Genomic DNA, 25,879 nt, shown 5'->3' with positions numbered 1-25,879 from the left:
TATGAAAAATGTAATACTGAAATGGTCCAGGGATATGAGCTGGGTTAATAAGGAAATTATCCAAAAAAATAACGAGAGCATGGAAAGCCACCTTGCTTATGTCATGGCGGGAGTCTCATATTAAATTGATAAAACAGGTCATATATAACACCTAGTAGAATTACTTCTTGGGGCTCAGATAAATTTATAAACTGCTCAATATGTAGTCTCCCCCTTGCTAATCTGATACACTGTATTTGGGATTGTCCCAAAATTAATTTTTTTTGGCATAAGGTCTCTTTCTGGCTCTCTAAGATTTTACGACAAAATATCAAACTCCAAATAGAAGATATTATATTCTTGAAAGAAGGAAGTAGTAGGGTTTATAATAGTACATTTATTCTTTTTGTGATAATCTGTGGTAGAAATATTATCTTTAGCTCTTGGAAATCCAAAAGGGGACCCAGTTTTGTTCAATTCTTAAATAAATTAGAGGGAAAGATGACAGTCAAACAATTTGATTATGAGAGTAACCCAGATACAGATGTGGCTGTCTTCTTTAAAAAATGGGGAAGTTCATCTCCTCATTACTCAATGTATGTACAAAGTGCCATCTTAAGAGGAGAGATTTGTTGGTTTGAAGAGGCTTAGTGCCTTTTCTTTCTCTCTCTCTTTTTTTATTTTTTTCCCCCCCTCCCTCGGGAGTGAGATTGGAGGGGAAGTTTTAAGGGCATAATCTCAGATAGGTTAACTAGAAAGGGAGAAAAGGGGTTAAAAATTTTCAAATATTAATATTGTAAGTAATAATATTGTACTGATGACATGATCATGTTGTTTTTTTATTCTTTTTTTCTTATGCATCTTTTTTTTTTTGTATGTTTGCTCTTAGACCTCCTCAAAGGATTACAGCTCATTTCACTAGAGCGGTGGCTTCCTCTTGGGCCTTTAAGAACGAGGCCTCTATTGATCAGATTTGTAAGGTGGCTACCTGGTCCTCCATACCTTTTCTAAATTTTACAAATTTGACGTTTTTGCTTCGGCCGAAGCAGCTTTTGGGAGGTTTTGCAGGCTGTGGTGCCCTCAGATAAGGGTCCGCCTCTCTTTTACCCCTCCCGTTATCATTCAGTGTCCTCTAGAGCTTGGGTATAGTAAGGAATGATGCCGTGAACTGATAATTTCATTTCTTTCTGTATGAGGAGATTCCATGGCCCCAAAATTAGGTTTTCTCGTCTGGCACCATTTATACCCTGATATTTCTCCTATTGTTCCTTGTTCCCTTGGCAGAATGACTGGGATATGAGGGAAGTAGGGGGAGTATTTAAGCCTTTAGCTGGGGTGTCTTTGCCTCCTCCTGGTGGCCAGGCTGAGTATTTCCCAACAGTTTGGAAAGATGCTGTGGACTCTCCTCATACAGAAGGAAATTAAATTATCAGGTAAGCATAATTTATGTTTTTGGGTAAACATTTTATTTAAAGGGACAGTCTACTCACAGATTGTTTTATTGTTTAAAAAGATAGATAATCCCTTTATTACTTATTCCTTAGTTTTGTATAACTAACACGGTTATATTAATATATATTTGATGAAAAAAGCAAATTGGAAAGTTGTTGAAAATTGCATGGTCTATCTGAATCTTTTAATGAAATTCATTTTGACTAGACTGTCCCTTTAACTCTTCTGTTATTTGCTATCAACGCTTTTGTTCTTTTTCACAGTTATTCAGCACTTATTTCCCAGTGCTTTAGTATTTTTTCTCTCTTAAGGGTTAATCCGTCTTTTCTTCCCTTCTGAGTGCTAGGTACTGCATATTTACTGTAGTCTATCGCCTGATACTTAAGCTATTTCCTTACTGTAACTGTGCAGCTCAGACCTCTGGTGCATCAGCTGATCTTTAGTAAAGAGACTCTCTGAAACTTTATTCCCATCCATTTTGTCTTTGCTTTGTAAGGATCACTTCATATGCTGAGTCTAACAGGGTTGTGCTGTGCTTTAGAGTGTGCAAGAGTTTTTACTCTACCAAAACGAGGGTTAATCTGAACTTTCTCCAAAACTTAAGTATATTCACTCTAAATTTAATGATATTTTAACTATCTTGCCTCCAGTTGTTAAGCCAAAATGTTTTCAAGGATTGAAAGGCTGCCCTTCTTTGGCCATTAGCTCATGAGGGTCTTCCCAAAGGAGTTGCCCTGCAGTTACCCATTGATGGGGCTGTCTTTGAGGAATCTTATTCTGAAGATTAGTTTCTCTTAGTCTCATGATCCTGCTGCTGTGGCAGAGGATTTGTCCTTCTGTGTTCCCTTACTATATGAAGGCAGATGCCTTCTGTCCCAGCTGCATGTGGGTAGTGCAGCATGCGCCACAGTGTCGGACGCAAGTACTACCTCAACACAGTATGCTGGGCAAAGTACTGTGTGATGTTGTACCTACGTCCATTTGACTCAAGGGGCAAAACCAGGGGTTTTATTCACTATTTAATTCCTTCCCTATTCAAAGGAAGGGATCATGTTAAGTTCCTGAGATTTGCTGTTCTAGACCAGCGTTATCAGTTTGTGGCCCTCACTTTTGGTCTGGCTAGAGCTCCCAGAGTGTTTATATAAGTATTGGGAGCTCTGTTGTCTGTAGTTCAAACAAGCACTAGTGGCAAAAATCTAGATTACTATCTCTTTCTTTCCAAGGTAATAATTTATTTGGTTCTCAGTTGGATTCTATTATTTCAACTATCACTGGAGGAAAAGGAGTTTTTTTGCCTCAGGATAAAAAAACCTAAGGGTAAATCTAAGGCTTCTCACCGTTTTCGTTCCTTTCGTCAGAATAAGGAACAAAAACTCAATCCTCCTCCCAAGGAATCTGCTTCCAGTTGGAAGCCTTCCTCAAATTGGAATAAATCCAAGCCATTTAGGAAACCAAAGTCTGCCCCTAAGTCCGCATGAAGGTGCGGCCCTCATTCCAGCTCAGCTGGTAGGGGGCAGATTAAGGTTTTTCAAGGATTGTTGGGTAAAATCTGTCCAAAATCATTGGATTCAGAGCATTATCTCTCAAGGGTATCGAATAGGATTCAAAGTAAGACCTCCTGTGAGAAGATTTTTTCTCTCACGCATCCCTGTAAATCCAGTAAAAGCTCAGGATTTTCTGAAGTGTGTTTCAGACCTGGAGTCTTCAGGGGTAATCATGCCAGTTCCTCTTCAGGAACAAGGTTTGGGGTTTTATTCAAACCTATTCATTGTACCAAAGAAAGAAAATTTGTTCAGACCAGTTCTGGATCTGAAAATTTTAAATCGTTATGTAAGAGTACCAACTTTCAAGATGGTGACTATAAGGACTATTCTGCCTTTTGTTCAGCAAGGACATTTATATGTCCACAATAGACTTGCAGGATGCATACCTTCATATTCCGATTCATCCAGAACACTTTCAGTTTCTGAGATTCTCTTTTCTAGACAAGCACTACCAATTTGTTGCTCTTCCATTTGGCCTAGCAACAGCTCCAAGAATCTTTTCAAAGGTTCTGGGTGCCCTATTATCTGTAATCAGAGAACAGGGTATTGCGGTGTTTCCTTATTTGGACGATATCTTGGTACTAGCTGTGTCTTTACATACTGCAGAATCTCACACAAATCAACTAGTGTTGTTTCTTCGGAAACATGGTTGGAGGATCAATTTACCAAAAAGTTTCTTGATTCCTCAGACCAGGGTCACCTTTTTAGGCTTCCAGATAGATTCAGTGTCCATGTCTCTGTCTCTAACAGACAAGAGACGTTTAAAATTGGTTGCAGCCTGCCGGCACCTTCAGTCTCAGTCATTCCCTTCAGTGGCTATGTGCATGGAAGTTTTAGGTCTCATGACTGCAGCATCGGACGCAATCCCCTTTGCTCGTTTTCACATGAGACCTCTACAGCTTTGTATGCTGAATCAATGGTGCAGGGAGTATACAAAGATATCACAATTAATATCCTTGAATCCCAATGTACGACACTCTCTGACATGGTGGATAGATCACCATCGTTTGGTTCAAGGGGCTTCTTTTGTTCGCCCAACCTGGACTGTGATCACAACAGATGCGAGTCTTTCAGGTTGGGGAGCTGTTTGGGGATCTCTGACAGCACAAGGGGTTTGGAAATCTCAAGAGGCGAGATTACCAATAAATATTTTAGAACTCCGTGCAATTCTCAGGGCTCTTCAGTTCTGGCCACTTCTAAAGAGAGAACCGTTCATTTGTTTTCAGACAGACAAAATCACAACTGTGGCTTATGTCAATCATCAGGGTGGGACTCACAATCCCCAAGCTATGAAAAAAGTATCTCGGATACTTGCCTGGGCGGAATCCAGCTCCTGTCTAATATCTGCGGTGCATATCCCAGGCGTAGACAATTGGGAGGCGGATTATCTCAGCCGCCAGACTTTACATCCAGGGGAGTGGTCTCTCCATCCAGATGTGTTTTCTCAGATTGTTCAGATGTGGGGGCTTCCAGAGATAGATCTCATGGCCTCTCATCTAAACAAGAAACTTCCCAGATACCTGTCCAGGTCCAGGGATGTTCAGGCGGAAGCAGTGGATGCGCTGACACTTCCTTGGTGTTATCAACCTGCTTACATCTTTCCGCCTCTAGTTCTCCTTCCAAGAGTGATCTCCAAAATCATCATGGAACAGTCTTTTGTGTTGCTGGTGGCTCCAGCATGGCCACACAGGTTTTGGTATGCGGATCTGGTTTGGATGTCCAGTTGCCCGCCTTGGCCACTTCCGTTATGGCCGGACCTACTATCTCAAGGTCCGTTTTTCCATCAGGATCTCAAATCATTAAATTTGAAGGTATGGAAATTGAACGCTTAGTTCTAAGTCATAGAGGTTTCTCTGACTCAGTGATTAATACTATGTTACAAGCTCGTAAATCTGTTTCTAGAAAGATTTATTATAGAGTTTGGAAGACTTACATTTCATGGTGTTCTTCTCATAAATTCTCCTGGCATTCTTTTAGAATTCCTAGAATTTTACAGTTTCTTCAGGATGGTTTGGATAAGGGTTTGTCTGCAAGTTCCTTGAAAGGACAAATCTCCGTTCTTTCTGTTTTATTTCACAGAAAGATTGCTATTCTTCCTGATATTCACTATTTTGTACAGGCTTTAGTTCGTATTAAGCCTGTCATTAAATCAATTTCTCCTCCTTGGAGTCTTAATTTGGTTCTGAAGGCGTTACAGGCTCCTCCATTTGAGCCTATGCATTATTTGGACATTAAACTACTTTCCTGGAAAGTGTTGTTCCTTTTGGCTATTTCTTCTGCTAGAAGAGTTTCTGAGCTATCTGCTCTTTCTTGTGAGTCTCCTTTTCTGATTTTTCATCAGGATAAGGCAGTTTTGCGGACTTCTTTTCAATTTTTACCTAAGGTTGTGAATTCTAACAACATTAATAGAGAAATTGTTGTTCCTTCCTTGTGTCCTAATCCTAAGAATTCTTTTGAGAGATCCTTACATTCTTTGGCTGTGGTAAGAGCTTTGAAATATTATGTGGAAGCTACTAAAAATTTCAGGAAGACTTCCAGTTTATTTGTTTTATTTTCTGGTCCTAGGAAAAGTCAGAAAGCGTCTGCTATTTCCTTGGCTTCTTGGTTGAAACTTTTGATTCATCAAGCTTATTTGGAGTTGGGTCAAACCTCGCCTCAGAGAATTACAGCTCATTCTACTAGATCAGTCTCCACTTCGTGGGCTTTTAAGAATGAAACTTCAGTTGATCAGATTTGCAAAGCAGCAACTTGGTCCTCTTTGCATACATTTACTAAATTCTACCATTTTGATGTATTTGCTTCTTCGGAAGCAGTTTTTGGTAGAAAAGTCCTTCAGGCAGCTGTTTCAGTTTGATTCTTCTGCTTTTAATTTAAGTGTTTTTTTTCAAAAGTGAAAATAACTTATTTTTTGGGTTGTGGATTATTTTTTCAGCGGAATATGGCTGTTTTTATTTTATTCCCTCCCTCTCTAGTGACTCTTGAGTGGAAGACTCCACATCTTGGGTATTGATATACCATATGTCACTAGCTCATGGACTCTTGCCAATTACATGAAAGAAAACATAATTTATGTAAGAACTTACCTGATAAATTCATTTCTTTCATATTGGCAAGAGTCCATGAGGCCCACCCTTTTTATGGTGGTTATGATTTTTTGTATAAAGCACAATTATTTCCAAATTTCCTTTGTTGATGCTTTCTACTCCTTTCTTTATCACCCCACTGCTTGGCTATTCGTTAAACTGAATTGTGGGTGTGGTGAGGGGTGTATTTATAGGCATTTTGAGGTTTGGGAAACTTTGCCCCTCCTGGTAGGATTGTATATCCCATATGTCACTAGTTCATGGACTCTTGCCAATATGAAAGAAATGAATTTATCAGGTAAGTTCTTACATAAATTATGTTTTTTGTTGTTTTTTTTTAGAAAAAAGGGATGTTTTTTTTTTTTTCTTTTAAACGTAAAAGAGCTATGCTTGCTTTCGGCAATGGTCTCATCTGGACAGGTCTTTTTAGATAGGTTTTTTTGGGTTGAGGAGTTACTTTTATTGTAGAATGGAGTTGTAGTTTTTGGAGCAAAAGAGCTGAATCGCTTTAGGGCAATGTCGTAAAAAAAAATAAAAATAAATGTTAGTGTTATTTCTCTTGCAAGATGTATCGAGTCCACAGATTCATCCAATACTTGTGGGATATTCTCCTTCCCAACAGGAAGTGGCAAAGAGAGCACCCACAGCAGAGCTGTCTATATAGCTCCTCCCCTAACTCCACCTCCCAGTCATTCTCTTTGCCGGCTCTAAGCAATAAGGAAGGGTAAAGTGATTGTGGTGACAAAAATGTTAATTTTTATTTTCTCAAGCAAGAGTTTGTTATTTTAAATGGTACCGGTGTGTACTATTTACTCTCAAGCATAAAAGAGATGAAGATTTCTGCATGGAGGATGATGATCTTAGCACTTTGTAACTAAGATCCACTGCTGTTCCCACAGAGGCTTAGGAGTACAGGAAACTTCAGTTGGGGAACGGTTTGCATGCTAAGCTGCACTGAGGTATGTTCAGTAATTTTTTTCTAGACAAACTGTGATATTTCTAGAAAAGGCTGACAATATCCCCATGAGGGAAGGGTAAGCTGTATTCAGAGACTTAGTGTGGAATTACCAGCTTGCATAACGGGCTAAATTATTACTGGTTGACACTTATAAAAGGCTAACGTTTTATTAGGAGATAAACGTTTTTGAGGGACTTTTGGAGGTTCGTTTGGCTTATTTAAGGTTTATTAACCCACATGGCTAGCTTAGAAACGCTTTAATGTGTTTCTTTAAGGCCCCACAGACATCGAGTGAAGTGGGAGGGGCCTATTTTCGCGCTTCAGATGTGCAGTTATTTTTTCATGACAAGACATCAAGCTGCTACACCGGAGGGTCCTACTGTAATTTGAGGGCCAAAAAGAAGTATTTGTCCCACAAAATCAATCCCTAAGGGCAGGTAGGCGCCACAGCAGAGCTGTGGCAAGGGGCTGACCGTTTTTTTCCGTTTTTTTGACGTTTGTCAATCCGGTTTTTACATTAAGGGGTTAAATGTTTATTTTGCTGGTGGGGCAATCTTACTAAAGCTTTAAGAATACACTGTAAAAATTTCGAAAAGTTTGCTACATTTTTACACTGTTTTGCAGAACGTGTGCACTTTTTTTCTCTTAAAGGCACAGTACCGTTTTTTCTAAAACTTTTCATCCCGGAGAGTGGGAACTCCATCCAGAGGTATTTGCCCAACTGAATCAGCTATGGGGCATACCAGAATTGGATCTCATGGCATCTTGCCAGAACGCCAAGCTTCCTTGTTACGGGTCCAGGTCAAGGGATCCTCAGGCAGTACTGATAGATGCTCTAGCAGTGCCCTGGTCCTTCAACCTGGCTTATATGTTTCCACCATTCCCTCTCCTTCTGCGTCTGATTGCCAGAATCAAGCAGGAGAGAGCTTCTTTGATTTTGATAGCACCTGCGTGACCATGCAGGACTTGATATGCAGATCTGGTGGACATGTCATCCGTTCCACCGTGGACTCTGCCGCTGAGGCAGGACCTTCTAATTCAGGGTCCATTCAAGCATCCAAATCTAATTTCTCTGCATCTGACTGCTTGGAGATTGAACGTTTGATTTCTCTTGTTAAGTGTATCCAGTCCACGGATCATCCATTACTTATGGGATATTCTCCTTCCCAACAGGAAGTTGCAAGAGTCCACCCACAGCAGAGCTGCTATATAGCTCCTCCCCTAACTGCCATACCCAGTCATTCTCTTGCAAGCTCTCAACATAGCTGGAGGTAGTAAGAGGAAAGTGGTGTAAGATAGTTAGTTTTTTCTTCAATCAAAAGTTTATTGTTTTTAAATGGTACCGGAGTTGTACTATTTTATCTCAGGCAGCATTTAGAAGAAGAATCTGCCTGCATGTTTCTATGATCTTAGCAGAAGTAACTAAGATCCACTGCTGTTCTCACATATGTCTGAAGAGTGAGGTAACTTCAGAGGGGGAATGGCGTGCAGGTTATCCTGATATAAGGTATGTGCAGTTATAAGTTTTTCTAGGGATGGAATTTGCTAGAAAATGCTGCTGATACCGGATTAATGTAAGTTAAGCCTAAATACAGTGATTTAATAGCGACTAGTATCAGGCTTACTATCAGAGTTATATACTCTTGTAAATTTGCAATATAAAACGTTTGCTGGCATGTTTAATCGTTTTTATATATGCTTTGGTGATAAAACTTGATTGGGGCCTAGTTTTTTCCACATGGCTGGCTTGAATTTTGCTTAGAAACAGTTTCCTGAGGCTTTCCATTGTTGTAATATGAGTGGGAGGGGCCTATTTTAGCGCTTTTTATGCGTAGTTAAAATTACAAAATGAATCATCCAGTTTCCCTCAGCAGTCCCATGAATACTATAGGACATCTAAAGGGCTAAAAAGGCTTCCAAAATAGTTTATAGGGAAGGTAAGACCACAGTACAGCTGTGGCAGTTTGTTGTGTCTGTTAAAAAACGTTTTTTTGATCCGTTTTTTACATTAAGGGGTTAATCATCCATTTGCAAGTGGGTGCAATGCTTTGTTAACTTATTACATATACTGTAAACATTTCGTTTGATTTACTGCCTTTTTTCACTGTTTTTCACTGTTTTTCAAATTTTGACAAAATTTGTTTCTCTTAAAGGCACAGTAACGTTTTTTATATTTGCTTGTTAACTTGATTTAAAGTGTTTTCCAAGCTTACTAGTCTCATTACTAGTCTGTACAAACATGTCTGACATAGAGGAAACTCCTTGTTCATTATGTTAAAAGCCATGGTGGAACCCCATCTTAGAATGTGTACCAAATGTACTGATTTCATGTTAAGCAATAAAGATCATTTTTTGTCTTTAAAAAATTATCACCAGAGGATTCTGTCGAGGGGGAAGTTATGCCGACTAACTCTTAAACGTGTCAGACTCTTCGACTCCCGCTTCAGGGACTCACGCTCAAATGGCGCCAAGTACATCAAGGGCGCCCATAGCGTTTATTTTACAAGACATGGCGAAAGTTATGAATAATACTCTGGCAGCGGTATTAGTCAGACTACCTAAAATTAAAGGAAAGCAAGATAGCTCTGGGGGTAGATACAGAGCATACAGATGCTTTAAGAACCATGTCTGATACTGCCTCACAATATGCAGAAGCTGAGAGGAGCTTCAGTCTGTGGGTGATATTTTTGACTCAGGGAAAATTATTTAACCTGATTCCGATATTTCTACATTTAAAATTTATGCTTGAGATCCTCCACTGGTTGCTCAGGGAGGTTTTTAGCTGCTCTGAATGACTGTGTTACAATCACAGTGCCAGAGAAATTGTGTAGACTGAATAAATACTATGCAGTGCCGGTGTGTACTGATGTTTTTCCAATACCTAAAGAGATTTACAGAAATTATTAATAAGGAATGGGATAGACCAGGTGTGCCGTTCTCTTCCCCTCCTAATTTTAGAAAAATGTTTCTAACAGATGCCACCACACGGGACTTATGGCAGACAGTTCCTAAGGTGGAGAGAGGAGTATTAAGCGTACCACTATCCCTGTTGAGGACAGTTGTGCTTTTTTAGATCCAATGGATAAAAAATTAGAGGGTTACCTTAGGAAAATGTTTATTCAACAAGGTTTATCCTGCAGCCCCTTGCATGCATTGCTCCATTGCGACTCCATTGGATGAATATACTTGACAAGCTTAGAGCACTTAAGCTAGCCAATTCCTTTGTTTCTGATGCCTTTGTTCATTTGACTAAACTAACGGCTAAGAATTCTGTTTTTACTATACTGGCTCGCAGAGCGCTATGGCTTATATCATGGTCGGCTGTCGTGACTTTAATAAATAAGCTACTTAACTTCCCTTCAAGGGGCAGACCCTATTCGGGCCTGGTTTGAAGGAGATTTTTGCTAATATCACTGGAGGAAAAGGTCATGCCCTTCCTCAGGACAGGTCCAAATCAAGGACCAAAAAGTCTAATTTTCGTGCCTTTCGAAACTTCAAGGCAGGTGTGGCATCAACTTCCTCTAAGGCAAATCAAGAGGGAACTTTTGCTCAGTCCATGACGGTCTGGAGACAACCGGACCTGGAACAAAGATAAGCAGGCCAAGGAGCCTGCTGCTGCCTCTAAGACAGCATGAAGGAACGGTCCCCTATCCGGTAGCGGATCCTGTAGGGGGCAGACTTTCATTCTTCGCCCAGGCGTGGGCAAGAGATGCCCAGGATCCCTGGGCATTGGAAATTATATCCCAGAGATATCTTCTGGATTTCAAAGCTTCCCCTCCAAAAAAGGGGAGATTTCACCTTTCATAATTATCTGCAAACCAGATAACGAAAGAGGCATTCTTACATTGTGTACGAGACCCATCCAGTTCCAAGTGAGGAACAGGGACAGAGTTTTTCTCAAATCTGTTTGTGGTTCCCAAGGAAAGGGAACCTTCAGACCTATTTTGGATCTAAAGATCTTAAACAAATTCCTCAGAATTCCATCATTTAAGATGGAAACTATTCGTACCATCTTAACTATGATCCAGGAGAGTCAATAGAGGACTACAATGGATTTGAAGGATGCTTATCCTCACATTACGATGCCTAAGGATCACCATCGTTTTTTTCAGATTTGCCTTTCTAGTCAGGCATTACCAGTTTGTAGCTTTTTCCTTTGGGTTAACTACAGCCTCAAGAATCTTTATGGAGGTTCTGGGGTCGCTTGGCGGTCCTTCGGCCGCGGGGCATAGAAGTGGCCCCTTATTTAGGCGTCGAACATTCAAATTGCCAAGTCTCATACGGACATAGTACTGGCATTTCTGAGATCGCATGGGTGGAAAGTGAACAAGGAAAGAGTTCTCTATCCCCAATCTCAAGGGTTTCCTTCCTAGGGACTCTGATAGATTCTTTAGAAATGAAAAATTTACCTGACGGAGTCCAGGTTGTCAAAGTTTCTAAATTACTGCCGTGTTCTTCATTCCATCCGCGCCATTCGGTGGCTCGGTACATGAATGTAATCGGCTTATTGGTAGCGGCAAGGGACATAGTACAGTTTGCACGCCTACATTTCAGACCGCTGCAACTATGCATGCTCAGTCAATGGAACGGGGATTACACAGATTTTTCCCCCTCTTAAATCTATACCAAGAGGCCAGAGATTCTCTTCTCTGGTGGCTATCTCGGGTCCATCTGTCCAAGGGTATGTCCTTCCGCAGGTCAGATGGGACAGTTGTTACAACAAATGCCAGCCTTTTAGGTTGGGATACAGTCTGGAACTCCCTGAAGACTCAGGGATAGTGGACTCAGGAGGAGACCCTCCTTCTAATTAATATTCTGGAACTGGGAGCGATATTCCATGCTCTTCAGGCTTGGCCTCAGTTAGCAACTCTGAGGTACATCAGATTTCAGTCGGACAATATCACAACTGTGGCTTACATCAACCATCAAGGGGGAACAGAAGTTCCCTAGCGATGTTAGAAGCCTTAAAATAATTCACTGGACAGAGACTCTCTCTTGTCTATCAGCTATCCATATCCCAGGTGTTGAGAACTGGGAGGCGGATTTTCTAAGTCGTCAGACTTTTTCATCCGGGGAAGGGGGAATTCCCTCCGGAGGTCTTTGTACAAGATCAAGCAGGAGAGTGCTTTGGTGTTTTTGACAGCGTCTGCATGGCCACGCAGGACCTGGTATGCAGTTCTGGTGGACATATCATCCTTTCCATCATGGTCTCTGCTTATGAGACAGGACCCTCTACCTCAGGGTCCTTTCAACCATCTAAATTAAACTTCTCTGAGATGGACTGCCTGGAGACTGAACGCTTGATGTTATCAAAGCATGGCTTCTCCGAGTCAGTCATTGATACCTTAATACAGGCATGAAAGCCTGTCACTAGGAAAATTTAACATAGTTATGGCATAAATATCTTATTGGTATGAATCCAAGGGTTACTCATGGAGTAAAGTCAGGATTCCCAGGATATTATCTTTTCTCCAAGATGATTTTGAGAAAAGGGTTGTCAGCTAGTTCCTTAAAAGGACAGATTCTACTCTGTCTATTCTTTTGCACAAGCGTCTGGCAGATACTCCAGACGTTCAGGCATTTTGTCAGGCTTTGGTTAGAACCAAGCCTGTGTTTAAACCTTTTGCTCCGCCATGGAGCTTAAACCTGATTATTAAGAACCTTCAAGGAGTTCCGTTTGAACCTCTTCATTCCATAGATATCAAACTTTTTATCTTGGAGAGTTCCTTTTTGGTAGCTATTTCCTCGGCTCGTAGAGTCTCCGAGTTATCTGCTTTAAAATGCGATTCTCCTTATCTGGTCCTCCGTACGGATAAGGTAGTCCTGCGTATCAAACCTGGGTTTTTTACCTAAGGTGGTATCTAACAAGAATATCACTCAAGAGAGTGTTGTTCCATTCTTGTATCCTAATCCTTCTTCAAACGTCTATTACACAATTTGGACGTGGTTTGTGCTTTAAAGTTTTACTTACAAGCTACTTCAGATTTTCATCAAACATTTACTTTGTTTGTTGTCTACTCTGGACAGAGGAGAGGTCAAAAGACTTCAGCAACCTCTCTTTCTTTTTGGTTAAAAAGCATAATTTGTTTAGCTTATGAGACTGCTGGACAGCAGCCTCCTGAAGGGTTTACAGCTCATTCTACTAGAGCTGTGGCTTTCACTTGGGCCTTTTTAAAATGAGGCTTCTGTTGAACAGATTTACAAGACGGCGTCTTGGTCTGCGCTCCATACTTTGCTTCTTCGGAGGCTATTTTTGGGAGAAAGGGTTTTTTTCAGGCAGTGGTACCTTCCGTTTAAATACCTGCCTTGTCGCTCCCTTCATCCGTGTACTTTAGCTTTGTTATTGGTATCCCATAAGTAATGGATGATCCGTGGACTGGATACACTTAACAAGAGAAAACATAATTTATGCTTACCTGATAAATTTATTTCTCTTGTAGTGTATCCAGTCCACGGCCCGCTCTGTCATTTTAAGGCAGGTAATTTTTTCATTTAAACTACAGTCACCACTGCACCCTATGGTTTTTCCTTTCTCTGCATGTTTTCGGTCGAATGACTGGATATGGCAGTTAGGGGAGGAGCTATATAGCAGCTCTGCTGTGGGTGGACTCTTGCAACTTCCTGTTGGGAAGGAGAATATCCCACAAGTAATGGATGATCCGTGGACTGGATACACTACAAGAGAAATAAATTTATCAGGTAAGCATAAATTATGTTTTTATCAAAGCGTGGTGTCTCTGAGTCGGTCATTGATACCTTAATTCAGGCTAGAAAGCCTGTCACCAGGAAAATCTATCATAAGATATGGCGTAAATATCTTTATTGGTGTGAATCCAAGGGTTACTCATGGAGTAAGATTAGGATTCCTAGAATATTGTCTTTTCTCCAAGAAGGATTGGAGAAGGGATTATCAGCTAGTTCCTTAAAAGGACAGATATAGGCTTTGTCTATTTTTTTACACAAGCGCCTGGCAGATATTCCAGATGTTCAGGCGTTTCGTCAGGCTTTAGTTAGAATCAAGCCTGTGTTTAAACCTGTTGTTCCGCCATGGAGTTTAAATTTAGTTCTTAAGGTTCTTCAAGGGGTTCCATTTGAACCTATGCATTCCATAGATATTAAGCTTCTATCTTGGAAAGTTCTGTTTTTAGTAGCTATCTCTTCGGCTCGAAGAGTTTCTGAATTATCTGCTTTACAGTGTGACTCATCTTATCTGGTTTTCCATGCGGATAAGTTGGTTTTGCGTACCAAACCTGGATTCCTTCCTAAGGTTGTTTCTAATAGGAATATCAATCAGAAGATTGTGGTTCCTTCTCTATGTCCTAATCCTTCTTCCAAGAAGGAACGTCTGTTGCACAACCTCAATGTGGTTCGTGCTTTAAAGTTCTATTTGCAAGCAACTAAAGATTTCCGTCAAACATCTTCGTTGTTTGTTGTCTATTCTGGAAAACGAAGAGGTCAGAAAGCTACGGCAACCTCTTTCTTTTTGGCTGAAAAGCATCATCCGTTTGGCTTATGAGACTGCTGGCCAGCAGCCTCCTGAAAGGATTACTGCTCACTCTACTAGAGCGGTGGCTTACACATGAGCTTTTAAAAATGAGGCTTCTGTTGAACAGATTTTTAAGGCGACGACTTGGTCTTCGCTTCATACTTTTTCCAAATTTTCCAAATTTGATACTTTTGCTTCTTCGGAGGCTATTTTTGGGAGAAAGGTTCTACAAGCAGTGGTGCCTTCCATTTAGGTACCTGTCTTGTCCCTCCCTTCATCCGTGTCCTAAAGCTTTGGTATTGGTATCCCACAAGTATTGGATGAATCCGTGGACTCGATACATCTTGCAAGAGAAAACTAAATTTATGCTTACCTGTCTATTTAAGACAGGTAATATATTTTATTAAAAAACTTCAGTCACCTCTGCACCCTATAGTTTCTCCTTTTTCTTCCTAAACTTCGGTTGAATGACTGGGGGATGGAGTTAGGGGAGGAGCTATATAGAAAGCTCTGCTGTGCGTGCGCTTTTTGCCACTTCTTGTTGGGAAGGAGAATATCCCACAAGTATTGGATGAATCCGTGGACTCGATACATTGCAAGAGAAAGAAATTTATCAGGTAAGCATACATTTTGTTTTTTTGATTAGCTGTTATGTAGTTAAGTAGTATCGGTATTTTGCATGGGGGGTTGTGACAGTTTAGGGGTTAATAGTAGTTTTTGGGGGGCGGGGTTAGGAAATTTTGATTGCTATACATCTCCTAGAGTGATATATTTTCCACTCTCTAAATTGCAGGTTACCAGTAGGGTGTCAGCCATGTTTGTCTTGCCTCCTTTTCAATGACGAGACTTTCCAGTGTGTAGGTTTAGGGAAAGTAGGGTTACACAGGCATTATTTGAATTGTTCCGACACAGAAACAGTGTTTGGCTCAAGTGAGTGCACTGTCTGCTTTGTGTAGGAACACTTCAAAAACGCCGCAGAAATTGCAGACAAGTGGCGATGTCAGCAACTTTTTGCTTACGTATCGCTCCCCCATTATCTCCTACATGAGACACATTGCCACTCACCGGCACTGCGTGGGTCCTCCCCTTGTATTTCAATATATATCCCCAGACTGACGAGTGGCGAGCCTGTCAAAGCCAAAAAGCCATTTCTCGTCGCTCTGATGTCGTTTTGAGTATGGGGGCCTTGGTCTTATAGTGTGTGTATGTATATAAATATATATATTAGTCTGTTTATCTTTTTACTCATTTAGTTTTTTCTTCGTATGTTTTGCCTTTCTTTTTCCCTTGCCTGTTCCTACCTTTCTTCTCTTACCCTTCTCTGTGTCATGTTCTGTTAGGGATTCTTCCCTTTTTAAAATCCCTTTTTCAAATTCCTTTTTCTTCAGTCCTCTCTCTTTAAGATAACTATCTTCTTTCAGCTATTATGGTAAATTAAGTATCTTATTTTTATTTCTCCATGTGTTGCATTTACTCAGTCTCATCTTTGACATTCTCTGGCATTGATTTCTAATTTTCTCTTCCTCATATCTTTTCCCCCTCAGGCTTAGTTCAGCGCTGCGTGATAATCCAGCGAGATGAGAATGGTTTTGGTCTGACAGTCAGTGGCGATAACCCCGTCTTTGTCCAGTCAGTTAAAGAAGGTACATTTCAGCTTTCAGCAGATGTTTTCCAATGAACAATTTGTTTCCATAGAAGCATTGAGGTTTATTCTGTCTTCTGTTCAAATGGCTTTTAGAGCTTTATGTATTATCCTTCCCTTCTGAGTACATTGAGTCTCTGCAGAAGTTCTGGAATATAGCAAGTTAACAAATAAATAATTCTTGAAGATTTCTTAAAATATTAAGCCGAATAAACCAACAACAAATATTTGGTAATAGTATCAGCGCATGACATAGTTTTCACTGAATGACTACACATAAATCATGATATCATTTAATCAAATAAGTATGTGTTACATTTTAAATGATCAAATTTGTTTCACACATCCAGAGCCTTTTTAGTAATTTAAATGTGTCTCAGGCTAATGTTTAGCTTTTTAAATTCTTTGAGGACCTTTCTGTACTGTAATCTCACTGGACCAGTGAGCTTTAGAGAATTCAACCTGAAGTCTCTTGCAGCATCAATTAAAGCGGTTTAAACTGTTTTGAATTTTAGCTGTAAGCACTTTTATATGACTATAAAACTGGAGATGTTGAATAAATATGCAGGTATTGATTTTCAATTAGCTTGAGAATAGAAGGGGGCATGATTGGTATTAAAACGGTGTGTGTTTGTTGTGCTCTCTTGTTAATGATCTACTCTTGCTTTCCAGATGGAGCTGCAATGCGTGCAGGAGTTCAGACTGGAGATCGGATCATCAAGGTGAGAAAATGGGTTCCTTTGTAAATCAGTGTTCAGGTGATAATGGGAAACCCCAAGGGATAAATTTATTAAGCTGTATTTGTAGCTTTTTTTGCTATGTAGAGCAGGTTAGCATAATCAAGCCTGCTGCCACATATTTAAGAAGCAGAAAACGCTTCTTTCTTTCCTAAGATATGGTGAGTCCACGGCTTCATCAATTACTGTTGGGAACATCACTCCTGGCCAGCACGAGGAGGCAAAGAGCACCACAGCAGAGCTGTTAAGTATCAAGTCCCTTCCCACAACCCCCAGTCATTCTCTTTTCCTTCGGTGCAAGGAGGAGGTGAAGTTTTGATGTCTGAAGATGATTGGATATGTCACTTCAATCAAGAATGTATTATTTTGAACGCCAGAGTAGGTTTGCTCTGATCTTTCCTCTCAAGATGGGTCTAGCCATACTCCACGTTAGTCTCTTCAGTAGGGCAGTGGTGGCTTTTAAGCAGTTAGGAACTTGTGAAGTGGGCTTCGCTGTGTTTTCCTAACATGTTGCTGCCCTGATATAGAAAGACAGAGTAGGTTTACTCTGATCTTTCTGTTTTCCACAGGTCTCTGTAAGGAGTGGCGTCCTTCCATACCATGTGAGCTGTCCTCCTGCCAGACAGCTAGATGTGCAGGTAAGTGCCTTTTGTCTTCTGGGGCTAGGAGGCCGGCACTGAAGGGGTCAAGGATCCTGCAATTGTTATGGGACACAAAATCCTTAATAAAGGTTATATTGGCAGTGGGCAAGCACTACATGGCATGTCAAATTGGAGACTTCAGAGTTAATCTCCTTCAAGAGAGGAAGGAGTTAACTCTCCTTGAGGGGTAAGTCTTAACTTGCTCCATTTATGGTAATTTAGAGGTTAATCCCCAATTTCTTAACTGCTCACTATGTTGGCAGCATAGTATGTTGGGGTATGGTTCTTTTTTATTGGAACAGTACTTTTATTAATGATATAAATGGCAGACATGGCAGATTGCTTCTAAGTGTACTTTATGAGGGGAGCCTCATGCTGAATGTACTTTTCACATAAGTGCATGGCAGCGCTTCGTTATTTGACACTGTGCTCTCTTAGACCGCGGTTGTATTTTTATTACACTGTTAGAACATCTGAGACGAACGGTGTCTCAACTATGTGCGTCTGAGAGAGATCAGTACAGGGAGGTTGAGTGAGATTATTTCCTTTTCCGCTATTAGACTGAACGGTTATGTCTTCCAATGTGGGCTGTCGTTTCATTGCAGAGTATATCTATGCTGTTTGTTACGGGTGTTTTTTCTTTCAGGCGCCATTTTGACTCCGCCTTTCTTCATGAAACTGATCGAAATGGAGCCATTTTCTGCAGCTTGCTGATTTCTGGTCACGTGTCACTGCTGCTTCTAACGGAACAGTGTTTATGGCTGTTTCCCCTTATTTTCGTGAGCGAGTTGTGTTTAATCAGTGTGCATGAACTATATGGCAGTCAAGCCCTACAGACACAATTTCCTTTCTAATCATATTCAGGTAACAGTAATTATATTAATGGGAGCCCTTAAAGTGACAGCACAAAAGCCCTTATACTTGAAGCAGGTTTTTGTTTCTATTTTTCTACATAGTTAAGTCACTATTTAAATTTTAAAGGGTTTCTTTTTGTTCACGGAGCTAGTGCTCTGCTTCTAGAACTCCATCTGCTCTGCCTTGATTTATTTAAGTTCCACTGCCAAAGTCATAGTGGTCATACTTTTTTCCTGGATTTATAAAATATTGAATTAATTTTTTATTTTTATTTTAAGGAATGAACCTCATGTCACAGCTTTCTCCTTATGCGTCCCAAGCCTTCGTGGCATCACATGCACTGCCCTGCGGGGTCCTCTCAATCTCCTGGAGAAGTGTATTCTCTGTGATATCTGTAGCTTTATCTGCTTTTCCATAGAGGAAACGCAAGAGGACGTTTAAAGATGAAGATAGGGAGGTTTCTGCTCCACTTTCTGCTACTCAGGTTACTCTCTCTCCTAAGTTTGTTGAGGAGGATTCGTCGGTAGCTTCTGAGGGTGAAATCTCAGATTTGGACAGTATAATTCCTTCATCTGATGCTGAAGTAGTATCCTTCAGATGTAAGCTTGTACACCTTCTTGTATGGTTAAAGGAGGTTTGGCTACTTTGGTGCGACTCTGATACGTATTTTATTCATAAATGGAAAGAGTCCACAGCTGCATTCATTACTTTTGGGAATTCAGAACCTGGCCACCAGGAGGAGGCAAAGACACCCCAGCCAAAGGCTTCAGATGTAAGCTTGTACACCTTATTGTATGGTTAAAGGAGGTTTGGCTACTTTGGTGCGACTCCGATACGTATTTTATTCATAAATGGAAAGAGTCCACACCTGCATTCATTACTTTTGGGAATTCAGAACCTGGCCACCAGGAGGAGGCAAAGACACCCCAGCCAAAGGCTTAAATACTCCTCCCACTTCCCTCATCCCCCAGTCATTCTTTGCCTTTCGTCCCAGGAGGTTCACAGAGAAGTGTCAGAAGTTTACGATTAAATTTCTTATGGAGGGTAGTACTCTCTGACATGGGACTGGAGTTTTAAGTAGTCCTATCAGTCTCTCAGTGAGAGCATGGGGGAAAGTTAGAGTCCGGAGATGCAGGGTGAGTATTTCTGAGAAACCATCCCGACTCATATTAACAGCACCACAAGCAATCAGCATTAACGAGTTTTGCTGCCTACTTTCTTCTCTCAAGTCCATGGCATCTGTTACTCTTAATGGGCCGTGTTCCTGTTCCATGGCGTAGATTCCGGTAAGATCGTTTCATTTTGCTTTCATCATGGTATTCATGTATTGTAATTACAGCTGTTTATCCGAGTGGGACTACAACTTTTCGGGGATAACTTTAACATAGGGTCTCAGTGAGACTCCTTTTGTATCTTGGAATCAAGGGTTAATATCTCCTAAGGGGGGTTATTGAACAGGGTTTTTTTTAATCATGTTTATATTATTCTGTCTGCTACTGTGTAGTGATGCTTCGGCTCATGGCTCTTTTGGAACTTAACGGCCTATGTCTAGTGATGCGGCCTTTATAGTCGGGCACGCTTTTTTCATGGACTGCACGGGTTACCTTGTGACCGGGTGTGGTCAAATTTTTAGCTCTCCATTTCCGCATTCCTGACTGTGTGGCGACGTAGAAATTCTGGTCCGCTGTGTTTGGTTCACAGGAGGTGGTGAGTGTCCCAGCCATTAGGGGTGTAAGGTGCCGTTTAGATTTTTCTTTTGGTCCATTTTTTAATCACTATCACAGTTAGGGAGGATTCTGATTTTGTGGAGACGGATGTCTCTGATTCAGATTCTACTTTTTGCAAAGAATATGAATTGGCCCGGGTGATTACATGCACATCAGTTATGTTACGAATGCCGTTTTAGATTGCTTTGTTCCTCGAGATCGGGAAATCAGGGGCCCACTGAACCATTTGCCACCGGGGATTCCATTTCCCACGAGGCAAGTTTCCTACCACCAACTCTTAATATGCATGCAGGTAACCCAAACGCTGTTGGAGAGTGGCCTGTTCCCACCGGAGATTACGACACGGTTCCGCATGGCCATATCTGGCGGAGGTATGTTGCGCCTTTCGTTATAGACTGGCGCACCTTCGTAATCTACTGAGACACGTTTCTGCATTGCTGGAGGGTCCCACTCTTAATGGGGGGATTTCTCAGTCTTCCTCTTCGACTCGCTTGCGTTATTAGACATAAGGGGATGAGGTAATCTTCTTATATTCTTTGTTATTTGAGTATCCGTTTCCAGTTCTGAGCTTGGAAGATTCGGATTCCTGTTGGGCTGGTCCTGTGGTCCGTTCTTCCTGGGCGATAACCTACAGGTTGCCTGATCTTTTATTTAATCCAGTGAGGATAGATTTTCTTTCACTGGAATTGATACTCGCAATTTTTTGTGGTCGCACTGTTTACTTTTACAAAAGTTTGTTCTATGTTTGTCTGTTGTCTATCCCTCCATCTTGGGGGAGACCCTATGTGGCCTTGACAGTGCTGTGGCCCTTGGTTTCAGGCTGGTCCTGATTGGGTACAAATCCTTCTGTCTTTGAGGCCTAGTTCAGACATGTGGCGCCTTTTATGCCTGGCTGGTCCGGTAATGGCCCTAGTGCTCAGAATATGACTTGTTTTTATTTTACAAGTTTCAGCTGGCATCCTCAGAGGACTTGATGGTCCGTGGTTTGCTTAGGGGCATGGGGGATGGTTTAGTCCTTATTAGCCTGTCAATCTAGTCAGCCGGGTCTCTGTTGAGATCCACTGCAGCATGCTCTGTCTACTTCCGAGAGTTAGTCGTCTCCATATCGGGGACGATAGGCGGTGTTGTCTCCTTTTCCAAGCGTTTGCTTAAGGGATGTTTCTACCAGGGTTCGGGATACTTTGCTTTCTTCTTCCTTGGGTGTAGTCCTCCGGAAAGTTAGTCTGAAAGGATTATGGAGACTAGCCTTTTTCTTCTCTCTCTTTTGGGTGACTCTGTTCTCGTTATCATTCCCTTAGTCTTGGACTTTGTGTGAGTTGTCCTTGGGGCCTGGAGCTCTAGAGTGATGGCGTGACTTTGTCGCGGCCTAGCACCTTGTTTGGGGGGTGTTGACCTCCTGCTAAGGGTGTTCTCTTCCCTTTGGGCTGGGAATTACGTGTGAGTCCTGTACCCGTTCTCCGTGTTAGCCCTGTTATTGTCCCCTGTGTGGTTTGTTTTTCTTCAGATGGGGTATGTTCCCTGATGGTGTCGTTCATTTTAAGCTGATCTGGGTCCCAGGTCCAGGGCCCGCAGGACTAAGTGGCCTAAGGGATTAGTTCCGGCCTAGTAAGCCGTAGGCTTGGAGTTTGAATCCTGCAGTGGCAGTTTTCTTAAGAGACTTTTGATCCTGCGGACTGGTTCAGGACGCCCCAGTTTTTTCATGGAGACTATGTTTGGACATAGGGGCTAGCTCATTGAGCTTGCAAGCAGGAAGGTCAGGGTTCATATCCACCTTTGGGTCCTGGTTTTAAACTTTAAGGCCAGACTTGTCCTTCGGACGGAGTATGCTCCTTTTTTGGGGGGGGGGTTCTCTGTGGATTCAACTGTGGATGATTTTTCATCCGATCCGTGTTTTGATCAGTCTATGGCGTCATGTCTTGGGGCATGTGCGCTTTTCTTATCTGTGCCCTCCCCTTTGAGGGGGTAGTTTGTCTTCCTTAAGACCTGGGGTTTCCTCTCTCTGGAAGGTCATTGTCCTGCCCTGTGTGTAGGAGGTTGGAAGAGGTGGCTTTTGTTTCTGTGAGGGACAACAATCTGCTGCTATGTGGAGTGCTCTGTTCCAACTTTGGAAATTGAAATCTCCATGTAGAGACTGTCTAAGAGAGTTGTGACAGGTCTTCCTAAGGATCTATTGCATTTTCTCTGTTCCAGGTCCTAGGGGGTTCTCCTTGGGAGTGCCTTATTGGAGGAGTGGATTGAGTTGGCACCCAAGCTCTGTTGGGGTGGGTGAGTCCCCCATTATTCCTGTCCCTGGGGGCCTGTGGTTGGGTTCTTTCTGTTTCCCGGTCTGTCAGTCATGCCTGTCGCTTGGGCTGGTCCGGTGTTTGGAGCAGGATCTGTGATCTGTTGCTCTGCTTATCGTCCTCGGGTCATTTGAGGTACGGTGAGCCTCTTTGACGTTCTGTTTTTTCTCCATGTTCAAAGATCTGTGGGAAGGACTGGTGGCTCTTGGATAGCCTGCGACATTGTCCACTGGTTGGTGGATGCTTAGCAGCCTGAAGGATCCTATTTCAGCTGCTCCTTACTTGCCCTGCAAGTATTCAAGTTTCTGCATAATTTTCGATGACAGCAGCGTGCAGTGTTGTAAGTCAGATGTTCACCTTTCTGAGATTTCTGCACGAGGTTCGGTTCTGAAACTTTAGTTATTCAGAGTTACCTTTTTACGACTCTGGAGACCTTCGTCTTCAGTCGTCTTAACTAGAGTGCGGTTGCACTGTGTTAGGGGAAGATTCTCTTCTCTGTTCAGACTCCCGGCCTTAGTCCGTGGTTTCTGTATCTCTGGGGTCTGGGCGTTGCCTCCCCTTGTTTCTACGAGACTGGTTGGCTCTCTGTTAGCCTGACCCGCTTTCTCTGGTTTTTGCTCTGTTTAAGGACTCGTTGTGCCCTTTTTTTTTTTTAGTTTTTTTTCTGGAGTTCTTTATGCTTGTTTTCTCTGTGTCTTTTCTTCTTTGTGGAAGAATACAGTAGTTTGTTCCCTTTCTCTACTAAGGGGTGTGTTGTTTGGAGACCGACTGCTGGGCGACGGGTTCTCCTGGAGACTGTTGGCTCAGTCGCGTATAGTTAGGCTTGTGGACTATCTGCGGGTCAGTGTCCTTGGGCCTTTTCTTTTTTTAAGACACAATGAGTCCACGGATCATCTTAATTACTAATGGGATATTCACCTCCTGGTCAGCAGGAGGCGGCAAAGAGCAGCAGAGCTGTTAAATAGCTCCTCCCTTCCCTCCCACTCCAGTCATTCTCTTTGTCTACGTTAGTGATAGGAAGTGGTAAAGTGAGGTGTTAGTATAGATTCTTCAATCAAGAGTTTATTATTTTTAAAGTAGTGCAAGATTGTGCTGCTTTGTCCTGGGTGTAGCCGTAGTCCATATCAGTCTCCTCAGTAGAGCATTGGTGGCTTTAAAGCAATGGGAACTTATGGGACATAATTCTCACTGTGCCTCCCATATATTATTTCTGCCCTAATCCTGAAAACCTGAGGAATATTTAGTCAGGAATTTCATTTTCTTCACAGGTCCATGTGGGGGTTAGGACCCCTCAAACCTGGTGAACTGCCTTTGCTGTCAGGCAGACATTTGAGGTAAGTGCTTTATTTTTATTCTCCTTGGAACTTAGAGGAAAATGAGCACTTTACTTTATTTCATTTTATTACATAAAGGGCTTACAATATAAGGCACTTTATTAGGGTACAAGGAAAGCTCTCAGAGTCTGAGAGAACAAAGACAGCGTGTTACAGGCACTGGGGCTGGGAGATAAGCACTTAAATGGTGATTCCTTTGTCATGGCGTTAATTTTAATAGGAAAAAACGTCCGTGAGAGTGTTACGGTTAGCCATGCCCGCGATAGGCGGATCTTCTGTATTGCGCGCTTTTTCTCTGCGTCTCTTCCTGAAGTCACTGTTAAATCAAGATACAGACCGGGTAGTTCCTCTACCTAGAAACGCATGTTTTTTGTCAAGTGCAGGCGTTTCTAGGTACTGAGGGTTGCTGAATCGTTCCCCTATCGAATCCGGATTGCTTGCCTGGAGGGAGAGAGAGGCTCCGGTCTTGCAGTCAGGTAGGCACCTCAGCAGAGCTACTGAGGTGTAGGGGTGTCGCTTTTATCGGTTTATGAGTGTTTAAAGACTTTTTTTCTAATTTGCAGTAAAAAAGTTACACTTTTAAATTTAAAGTGACAGTAACGTTTTTTACATTTTAACTTTTTTTTGTCAAAATTAAAGTTTTTATTGCATATTTATATTATCATTCAGTATGGAACCAGGAGATTTGCAAAGTGTTACTTGCTCCTTGTGTTTGGATGCAAATGTGGAACCACCAAACCCTTTCTGTCCCTCATGTATTGAGAGGACTTTAAGTTATAGGGAAAAGATTTTTCCTGAGCAAATCCTTTCACAAGCGGATGCTGTCCAAGGGTCTAATGATAAGATTCAGGGTATGCCGCAGCTTTCTCCCCAAGCGTCCCAAATGTTACTGCCCGCTCAAGCAGTGCCCTGTACGTCTGCTCTAATGCCCGCTGCAGTTACCATAAAAGACATAGCTGCTCTCATGTCTTCCACAATTTCTGATGCATTGTCTGCTTTCCCAATGTTGCAGACATTCAGTAAGTGAAGTTTCTGATGCAGTTGTGACAATTTCGGAGTAACCCTCCCAAGGAACTGAAGAGGATGGTAATGTGGTTATATCTGAAGGTGAAATTTCAGATTCTGAAAGCTCATTACCCCTGATGGATTCGGAGTTTGTAACTTTTAGGTTTAAACTAGAACACCTCCGCCTGTTGCTCAGGGAGGTGTTGGTTACTTTGGATGACTGTGAATCCATGGTAGTGGTTGCCCCTACGAAGTCTAGTAAATTGGACAGATATTTTGAAGTTCCTTCTTATGCAGGCATATTTCCTGTGCCAAAGCGAGCTTCAGAGATCATTACTAAGGAATGGGAGAGACCAGGCATACCCTTCTCCCCCTCTCCTATTTTTAAGAAGATGTTTCCCATAGTGGACTCTTTCAAGGAGGCTTGGCAAACAGTTCCTAAAGTGGAAGGGGCAGTTTCCACCTTAGCCAAGAGAACTACTATTCCCATAGAGGATAGTTGTGCCTTCAAAGATCCTATGGACAAGAAATTAGAAGGTTTACTTAAAAAGATTTATGTTCACCAGGGTTTGCAATGGCAGCCAGCTGCGTGCATTGCTACCGTCACTAGTGCGGCAGCATATTGGTTTGATGCACTATCTGAGTCTCTCAGGACTGAGACTTCTTTGGAAGAGATCCAAGATAGGATAAAAGCTCTAAAGCTAGCTAATGCTTTTATTACGGACGCTTCCCTTCAAATTATTAAACTGGGAGCTAAGATTCCTCTAATCTGGCACGCAGAGCCTTATGGTTAAAACCTTAGTCTGCGGATGTATCATCTAAGTCTAAGCTTTTAGCGATTCCTTACAAGGGGAAGTCCTTGTTTGGACCTGGCCTTACAGATATTATCTCTATCACGGAAGGTAAGGGTCATCTCCTCCCTCAGGATAAGAGAAACAAACAAAAAGGGCGACAGAGTAATTTTTGTTCCTTTCGAAATTTCAAGGGAAATTATTCCTCTTCCTCTAAGCAGGAACAATATAAGCCTACTACATGGAGACACAACCAGTCTTGGAATAAGGGTAAACATTCCAAGAAACCGGCTATTGAATCCAAGTCGGCATGAAGGGCATGCCCCCGATCCGGGACCGGATCTGGTAGGGGGCAGACATTCC

At 41.9% G+C, this 25,879-nt stretch overlaps 1 protein-coding gene across 3 annotated transcripts in view; it reads left to right on the top strand.

Moving 5' to 3' along the window:
- ARHGEF12 (Rho guanine nucleotide exchange factor 12) overlaps nucleotides 1–25,879 on the top strand; it is a 1,204,049-nt gene that overhangs the window by 354,441 nt on the left and 823,729 nt on the right. For all 3 annotated transcript variants that reach the window (XM_053691590.1, XM_053691589.1, XM_053691591.1), the window contains 2 exons: nucleotides 16,047–16,145; nucleotides 16,817–16,866. In XM_053691590.1, the coding sequence (XP_053547565.1) occupies nucleotides 16,047–16,145; nucleotides 16,817–16,866 (149 nt within the window). The remainder of the gene's footprint in view (nucleotides 1–16,046; nucleotides 16,146–16,816; nucleotides 16,867–25,879) is intronic.

The sequence above is a fragment of the Bombina bombina genome, chromosome 8, assembly GCF_027579735.1.
Source record: "Bombina bombina isolate aBomBom1 chromosome 8, aBomBom1.pri, whole genome shotgun sequence".
In the NCBI taxonomy this organism is placed as follows: Eukaryota; Metazoa; Chordata; class Amphibia; order Anura; family Bombinatoridae; genus Bombina; species Bombina bombina.
The sequence above is the reverse complement of the archived record's forward strand: the minus strand, read 5'-3'. Positions and strand labels throughout refer to the sequence as shown.